Source organism: Phaethon lepturus, unplaced genomic scaffold (genome assembly GCF_000687285.1).
Source record: "Phaethon lepturus isolate BGI_N335 unplaced genomic scaffold, ASM68728v1 scaffold5041, whole genome shotgun sequence".
In the NCBI taxonomy this organism is placed as follows: Eukaryota; Metazoa; Chordata; class Aves; order Phaethontiformes; family Phaethontidae; genus Phaethon; species Phaethon lepturus.
Window position 1 is genome coordinate 270,093 of NW_010518409.1, and position 9,253 is coordinate 279,345.

The 9,253-nt window shown below is 37.8% G+C and overlaps 1 protein-coding gene across 1 annotated transcript in view; it reads left to right on the top strand.

Moving 5' to 3' along the window:
• The window catches only part of PRKCE (protein kinase C, epsilon), a 296,007-nt gene that overhangs the window by 269,856 nt on the left and 16,898 nt on the right, over positions 1-9,253 (top strand). Inside the window, exons 13-14 of the mRNA XM_010296719.1 lie at positions 900-1,088; positions 5,974-6,120. Coding sequence (XP_010295021.1) covers positions 900-1,088; positions 5,974-6,120 — 336 coding nt within the window. The remainder of the gene's footprint in view (positions 1-899; positions 1,089-5,973; positions 6,121-9,253) is intronic.

Genomic DNA, 9,253 nt, shown 5'->3' on the forward strand with positions numbered 1-9,253 from the left:
AAATACAGCACTAAGCTCACGTGGTTCACTAGAAGGCTTCTGACTAACACTAGTGTTGTTTAAGGAGGTGGTGGAGCTGTTGCCATTCCAAATCATTTTAAGGCAGTCAGCTTCACCTTAAGCAGCCACCCACTCTACTTTCCCCAGTCCCCTGTCATGCTGAAACGTTGCAGCCGAACTACAAGCTGCTTTTCAGTGTAAAGGAGCCAAGAATTAAACTTGTACAACGCAAGTTCTGTAAAACCAAGTAGTACAATAAAACTCCAGCATGCTAACCTACTACTCCCCACTAAAGATATTTGCTACAAGGCTGAACTTGTGCCACGAGGAAAGCTGTAGCCAGTTTTTTCTGAAAGCAAGGGCAATTAAAGTGAGTCCTACAGCCATGTATTGTACAGCGTTTTAATGTTGTAAAAAGAACAAAAATGCATTTGGCTTCCTTCAGTCCTACCTAAAGGACTAGAATAAATCTCTCAGATGGTGTCTGTGCAGCATTACAAGCCGGTTCAGTTTGTTTTGTTCAAGATAGAGACAAGGAAATGTTTCACATTTTCCACCAATCTGTTTTGTGTATGTGATCTTTTTTTCCCCTATAGCGTGACCTGCTTTAAATAGTTTGGAAGGATATACAGCTCTTTTGCTCACCAGCATACTCTTTCACTCAGGGGACTGATAAAGTCAGTCAGTACTTCTGAGAACAACTACGCATTGACACTTAGCTGTGTTAGTGCAAATCGCATGGGTAAGAAACCATGCCTGCTGTTACCAAACTCGGTGTGGGATTTAGTCCTACTTAGGCACTGGGGGGAAGAAGGGATGTATCATACTGAAACAGCAAATGTGCAGCTGAGAGTGTTGTCTAACTTGTCTGTTCAATCCAATTTCTTTTTCTATACTAGATCCTCCAGGAGTTAGAATATGGCCCATCAGTAGACTGGTGGGCTCTGGGTGTTCTCATGTACGAAATGATGGCTGGGCAACCCCCCTTTGAAGCTGACAATGAAGATGATCTCTTTGAATCCATCCTTCACGATGATGTCTTGTATCCAGTCTGGCTCAGTAAAGAAGCCGTCAGCATTTTAAAAGCAGTGAGTTTTCCATTACTTGCTTTCCTCCTCCTCTTCATTTGCGGGGGGGGAATTGGTTTTTTGGTGCTTTTTTTTTTCCTTGATTAAAATTGAATTTGCCAAAAGTTGTTGAGAGCAGTCACCACTGGGAGTTCAAGCACAGTTCAGAGTGCCACTGTTAGGATAATGGGGCCTGGGATAAATTACACCGCTTGTGGGAAAGGAACAGAATGTTTGTATTCCACGCAGTTGTACACTGTATAAATCTGTGTACTGCAGATTCATGTTTCAGGGAAAACCCAACCAACTAGAACTGTGCTATCACTTCGACACTTTATATGCCGCATGATCACTAGTGTGGGGGAAGCGCTATGTAATTAAAGAAACAATGTTTTTATTTAACCCACTTCAGAAAATTTCCTGTCCCTCTGCCTTTCTTCCCCTATCATCAAGATAGGTTGAAAGTCCTTTATTTACAGCTGCATGTTTTATTTTATAGTTCACGTAACGCTTTGATAAGCAGTCTTACTCCAGTGTAATTGTTTCTGCCCTGGTTGGTGTTTTTCAATATGAGTAGTGACTTGACAGAAATGTGTGTCACCAAATGCCACAATTTTTTCATCAGTCAAAATGTGCCACAAGGCAACTTCAGTTTTTAGACTACCTTTCTAAAGTCAGGTTTACTTCATTAATGTGACACTGACATAAATTCTTACTTCTGTGCCAGTATCATCCTAAAATAAAAAGCAAAACAAAGCAGAAGCAGTATGCCAATCCCTATAGTTTGAAAACCTGAGGAGGATTTCTGGCTTAAAAGAAAAACTTCGGTTTTATTCCAGTTTTCCACCTGCTTTGAAAGTGGAAAATTTCTACCTTTCAACTTCTGTTTTTCTTTCAGCGTCTGGAATAAAGGAGACTTTCAATCAGAGGGTAGCTGGTAGTGTGAAGTCCTGCAAAGATCTTCATACAGGGTTATATTTTGAAATTATATGTAAAACTTAAACAAATTCTCATCTTAACACCAGTGGGCAGGGAACACATTCTGAAGAAATGCTCATCTTGATTTTTTTAATAAAAATATTTTCAGGCTCATTCTTGCCAAGAGAGAAAGAGATGCTTCAGCAGATGATTCAAAGCAGAAGTCAAAGTTAACTTCTCTGAATTCTTTGCTGGAGTATCTCTTTTGCTCCATTCACTGTAGTGAGAACATGGAGGGTTTATTAAAGCTGACCTTTATACGTATTCTCCCTTCCCCCCCAAATACCTCTCTGATGACTTTTTATTTGCTGACATGATACTTCAATGTGTCAGTTTTTGTTCCCAGAACCTTCAATTATTTTCAGTTCAGCAATTAAAATGTATGGACTTGAGCTGCAGAATTCAGGCTGATATCCAGGATTCAGGGGTTATTCTGGTGTATTGTAGAGAAAGGGTAGTTTTCAATGTTCATACCTGCATCTGAATTTCACTGAAGCCTGGGAGATTTTCTGTAGTGTTTTGGTTTCACAGTCTGTAAGATACATTCCAGAGGAAAGGGAGAAACAGATTTGACACTCAGAGCCTTACTGTGTTCCCTCATTTGTGGAGCAAGTAGTGAGATGTCTGTTAATGTTATACATGTCATGTATACAAATGCAGACACAGAATTGGTCTGCAGGTGTAAATTGTACATATTTGTGAATCTAAGTGCAAGGGTTTTAAACCTTCTAATTTCTTTTGAAGCTGACTTTGCTAGAAATTTTCATGAAGCTGTTTTCCTGAGTCTGTCTTTTGATAGTAGGATAGTAGGCATTGTGCTTTGTATTTTGCTGTAGTTGTAGCTTTTTTTTTTTTTTTACATCTTTCTGTCTAAAGTTAATACTTAAAAAAAGAGTTGCATCCATTAAATAGATTTTCACTATAATAATAGATCATTCCTCTTTAGGCAAGATGTCTTCATTGGCATAAATTGATAGAATTTAATGGAGCTGTGCCAGTTTACACCACAAAAAGAAAACATTTTGTTACATTTAGCAACCTGCTGCCTATGCACCTATGGTGTGAAACATGTTTGAAACTTGTGTTGTTGATGTGATCTTTGTCCACGTTCTGTTAAATGAAGGACAGGAAAAACAAAGGAAAGAAAGAGGCGTCTATGTATTTTACTGCTGAACGGTAGCAAGGGATTAACCTCAGAACACTTCGTTTCCTCACATTGTGCTTTGAGATACGAGTTTTATTCTTTAGAACCTGTGTATTTTTACACTCCTCCAAACAGTGTGTAAGGATAGCTTAATAAGAAGGCGTTCTCTTGTATTAAGTAGCAATATTTTCTTATTTTCTGAAGAAACAGTTTCGCTCTTATTTCCAACAAAACACTAAGGAGGATAATTCTGCAGCTCAGTATTACAAGGCAGCACGTTACTTATCCCACAGATCTTGTTAGTCCCGTTTCTGTGAATTGACAGGAATTGCTATTTAAAATTCTTTCCTGTCTGGTAAGGAAAACAATTCTTCATTGAAATTAGCTCTGTACTTCTTTGCAAGCAATGGAGAGAGGTTGTGTCTACAGTGTGTGTTCCCTGTGTACCCAGATGACAGAGATCTTTGGGTACAAAAGCAGAACTCTCTTTAAGTTGTGCCATTTTGTATCAAGAAGCAAAATCTTGGGAGCCTGATGATCCTTGGTTTGGACCCCAAATTACATGGCTCTTTCAGCAACCTTTTGTCCAGTTGTCGTTTAAGTCAGTGTCTTACTGAGATCTGATAGATCAGATCTATCAGATCTCTGATCTTAAAGGCTTCTCTTTTCATGAAAGGAGGTTCCTACCTGACTATGGGAAAATAAAAAGGCAACGCTTACATGATGCCCTGAGAGTTGCATCATTGTTGATGCTGTTGATAAACAGGAAATAAATGTCAGCTTGTGCTTCAGAAATAGAAGGTGAAAAAAATCAGTATTTGTTGCAAGGGATTAAATTTATAGCATTAAATGTCCACTTCAGAAGTTTGAGATTATTTCACCATATTTGCATGTGATAATTTTGTTTGTTTAAGTATTTGTTCTTAAAATTTGTTCTCTCTCATCATCCATTTCCAAATTTTGTGGTGTTTGTGAAGTACTGTACTAAACTGTACTATTTAGTCACGTTTTCATGTCCTGGGCTTGCTAAAAATGACATGTTCTGATGTTCTCCCTGCCTCTGGCTTAAAACAAAGGTAGAGCATGGCAGATACTCATATCAGATTTTACTACTTTGATACCTGGATTATATGGTACAGAAAGCATATCCTGTAGTTTCCGTGTTCTGTTTCTGCAAAATGTGTGGCTGCTGATTCCTGGCCTGCTTGCTCCAGTCCTGGAGGTGAAATAAAGCAGAGGAATGTAGGAATGCGTTTTGTGGTTTTCCAAGAGACCTCAACAAAGCACAGTAATCCTTTCAAAACCTTTGTTTCTCCTACCCATAGAAAATATGGGCTGTAGTTTAGATACGACTTGTCCACTTGCAAAGAACTTGCGGCGCAGTTGAACACAAGACCAAAGAGAAGGATCATCTTTGGAGTGGCGCGTGTATGTCAGAAACCACAGAGAGAATTGCCTCGCTAATCTATGTTGTATCTTTAAAATGATAGCAATGGTATTCTCCTGTGGATGGTTGATCTAAAACCATCTTAAGGGCTTCAGTAGCTATTTATCTAATAACTGGAGTACTAAAGCAAGGGTATGCATTATAGCGATTTATTTTTTGGTAAGTGGCTTTTTTCTTACAGATGTATGGTATAATGTGGTACCTACGTTAAAAAGGCACTGAAAAATTATCATATTTTGATTAATTTGTACACTTTTTTAATTTTAAAAATGTTATAATAATGGCTGAATATGAAGTAGCAAAGCTTGCGATTATAATATGAGTGTGTGTGTGTATAAGAGCATTTGTTGCTACCTGAATTGCAAGGATTCTGTGTCCACATGCATTAGGAAATAAGTAGGGTAATTGCTAATAAAAGAAGGAAGAAGTAGCAGAGCAAAATCAGGAAAAATATTATCAGCTGCCATCATTTGATATCAAAGTCTTACACTGGTTGTACAGCTCTTTGCTGAAAGGAGTAGTAAAAGTTTAAAAGTGAGAAGTTTAGAAATGATCACACCAGACCAGTGTGTGACCAGTTAGTTCCAGTTGCTGCCACTAACAGTGTACTAAAGGTGAAAGGGAAGATGCAAGTTATGTCATGGAATTTCTCAAGGGAAGCTTTCTGCTGGTATTGATCCTCCATGTATTTCCTGAAATGTATGGACAGAACACTTCTAATTCACATAGCTGCAGGTGCTGTTCTTACTCATGTTAGAATAAAATCCTAGAAATGAGTAAGGAGGTTATGGCTTTTCATGTGTCTGCTTGAATGGAGTGTATGATTATGCAACCTATGTATCCAAGGAAAATAAACAGTAAGCACAATATGTACCCCCTACCCTCCAAATTAATAGTTAAGACAGAGCAAATAAGATAAAATAAGAGCTATCCTGACCATCTATTTGGAAGTGTCTCTGGAGGGTTTAATATTTTCTTTCTTTCCTTTAGTATTTCTGGGCAAAGCTGAAACTAGAAATGCTTTAAGAGAATCTGTTCCAGTAGCACTCCCAGCCAGATGAAATTGGGAGGTCTCAGCAATCAGTTGAAAGAGCTTCCTGCAGGAAACTTAAACTTCAGAGTCTCTGACTCTTCTAATTTGGCTGGAACCTCTGAAATTTGGAGGGGCATCCTTGTCTCTCTTACAAAAAAAAAAACCAACCCACCACCTTCTGAAAGGGGACTGTCTCTAAAAACTAGGCGTTAGAAATTATAATGCGTAATTGAACTGCAAATGGTTTCCAGCCATTGACATTCATATTTTAACTTTTTCCTCCTCTCCCTCCCCCACCTTGTAGTTCATGACAAAAAACCCAAATAAGCGACTTGGCTGTGTGGCATCACAAAATGGGGAAGACGCGATTAAGCAGCATCCGTTTTTCAAGGAAATCGACTGGGTTCTTCTAGAACAAAGGAAAATCAAGCCACCCTTCAAACCTCGGATTGTAAGTAGCAGTTTGCATAACATTCAGAGAAAACTTGGTTTGACAATTCTAATTGTTGGCTTTTCTGAGACATGAGATTACTTGATGCAACATTTGGGGGTTGAAATAGTAACATTAAAACAACACTGAAAAGATTGCCTTGTCATTGTTTCTGTGAAGGTAAGTGTCAGGAATAGATTTAATGCACATGAAGATGTTCATGTTCAGTCATGTAAACTATGAGAGGGTTTCAGGCCCTGTTTTAATTTTCCTGTGTTCCTAAAGATACCCTGATCAGAATTATTTCAGTTTGGTATATATTCTCTGGACTTTTTGTTTGAACTCTGCTACATTGCTGATGGCCACTGGATTTTGTGGTGAAAGACAGGGGAAAGGATTTCTGATTCATAATATTCTACCTGAAGATACCTGAAAAAACATCTTCCTGGGGGAGAGAAATATACACCATGCTTAGATAAATTGATGTACTTATATTTTCCTAGGTAATGATCAAGTATTTCTATTTTAAAGTAACAAAAATATGTAGCAGCCCTACATGCAGACACTACAAAAGCCGAGCAAAAATACTTCACTTATTCTTGTCTTCCTGCGGATTAAAATATTCATAGTTCACTGTCAGTTTTCCAGATGAGAATGTGTGCAGTAAACTTTGTGCTTGAAGAGTAGAAGAGAATAATTTTATGATAAATCCTCTGAGATTGATTTGCATCTTTTGACTTCGCACAGTCCTAGTTGCAATGTTTCATTTGCCTGTAAATATGATCAAGGTACTTGTTTGTTTCTTTCTTTAGGCAGTTTACAAAGGTATTTTAAAAATAAAAACCCAGTCAAAACAGCTTTGGCCTCAACACTGAACCCTAACTGAAATTTAGAGCTGAAAAAGTCCCCTCTGTCATTTCAGAATTACTGTCACATTTAACGCATTTACTTTCAGTCCAATGAGATGCATTTCCCCCAGTTCCGTGTGTAGGCGGTGAAAGCAGGGCTGCCCATCCAGAACGAGAGCCTGAGGTAGCTCCTCTGCGTCCACCCTTCAAGAAGTCTCTCTCTCTGTAGCTATGCAGAAAGAGCCCAAAGGATTGACAACTGTAAGTGAAAGTTAGCCCGTGTGAATGTATTTCGAGGACTGACAGTAAGATACAGTGTTATCGTATGGGGAAGGTTTTCTTAACGTATTGCTTGGAGAATGGAAACATAATGTGGTAGCTCCAGGCAGAGGGATGCCTGAGCCAGCCCCTCTCCTGGAAAGGGTCCAGCCATCTGGGCATGCCGGCACGCCAACCCTGCTGCCCAGCTTGGCTCTGCAGGTGTGGCCAGGTTGCACCCAGTGCCTGAGCTGACTTACAAATCTCTACACTGATGCAGGAAGCGTAAACTCCAAATTAACCCTGTTAGTATCTATCTGAAGCCTATTTAATACTGACTTCCAGTCAGGCTCGAGAGCCTTCAAATAGCTGCAAATAGCCTTAGCTGGTGCTTAGCTGATTTGTGTGTGTATAGCTCTTTTCCTATTTTCTGAAGAATTTGGTCTTTCATCTCACAGTAATTTTTGTTGCTTTGCTCAGTATTCATCACAGTTTTGGTAATACAGTTATCAAATCAGGATGTACAATTCCAAATTAATTTTCACTTTATGCCTGCATCTAGTAAGTCCCAGAGTCCTCACATTGTGTCTACTTACTGGCTGTTTTCCTTTCATGATTGAGATACATAGTCACTTTGACAATAGGTATTTTTACAAGGCCTTTATTTTTGTAAGTATTCCTGTTGCGGTGGTCCTTCTTAAAAGTCAGGAGGGATTTAGTATGTCAGACATTTTTATTCATTGCTGATGGAAATGCCTTCTACCTTCTCAGTGCAACTTCTTTCTCTTTCTGGTAATTATTTCAATTCTGTTATATTGTAAAGCCATTCCTATTTTATTCATTCATGCTGTTTTGTTCTTTTTCTCCTTTTCTGCTTCCTTTAATGGTACTTTAGTTGTGCATTTCAATTTTAGTAGTGATTTCAGATTATTTTGGAGTAGTCTGTTGTAAAGTTTTCATGATAGCTTGCTGCTCTTTAAAAATTGTTAGAGTGACTTTATATATCTTTACTTATGCTTCTTCTCATTTTTCTTCAAGCTGCTTCTATAATGTCAGATTTTCATACTACTTCTTTCCATATTGTATATGCCAACTTTCTTTATTCTACCAAATTCTATTCCTGCAGTCTAGTAGTTCTGTGTGCTTGTTTTTTTCTGAACTCTTTTTTTTTTAATGGTGGTGAATTCAGATAATATGTAGTCTCTGTATCCCTATTATTTTCATGTTTTCAGTCTGCTCTCTAAGACACCTTCCCCAGTGACCTGGTCCTATCAACTTTTACTGATAACTTTTCTATACTTGGAAAGGGTAAACCTTATATATTTACACTATGTTTATGATCCATCAGCTGTTTTGTACCAGCTGTATAGATTCTACAATTCTATCGATTTTGTTGTTGTATAGAAATCTTTGAGCAAGATCATACTGAAATTTTTACTTGTCCTCTTAAAATTGAATGTTTTATTAGTTGGAAAGTAAAGTGTAATATCTATCTAGGCTGGAGAGAAAGATCACACAAATAAAATATAGTTATTAATTATGCAACTTCAGAAATTGTAAAGAAATCTAGGGCAGTAAATTTCAAATCCTGAAAAGATGATTTTGGATACTTCCCAAGCTAGAAGAGGTTGAACTCACTTTGAAAAATACAGGAAAAAGGGAGGAAGGTGAACACTAACGAAATAAAATTTGCTTTAAAAACTGTATAGCAAGTTCCTCTCTAAATTCAGTTCTGGGTGTAGCATTGAGATTCATTGGTTCAGATTAAGAAGCGTAACTGTTCCATAGCTATGGAATAACTATGGAAAAAATACAACTAATGCCTGTGTTTGGAATGTTTTCTGGTTTTTAACATCTTTCAGTATTGATGAAGGGCTGTTGATTATTTAAAACTGATTTGTAATGTTAAAAGAGGATTAAAAAAATATATTTTTAATCTTATGTTCAGGACAACCTAGATCTATGAAAACATGTATGAGAAGAGAGGCCAGATTATTAGTCAGAAAATAGACATTCTTGCATGTGATACATGAGTGTACGTATGTGTA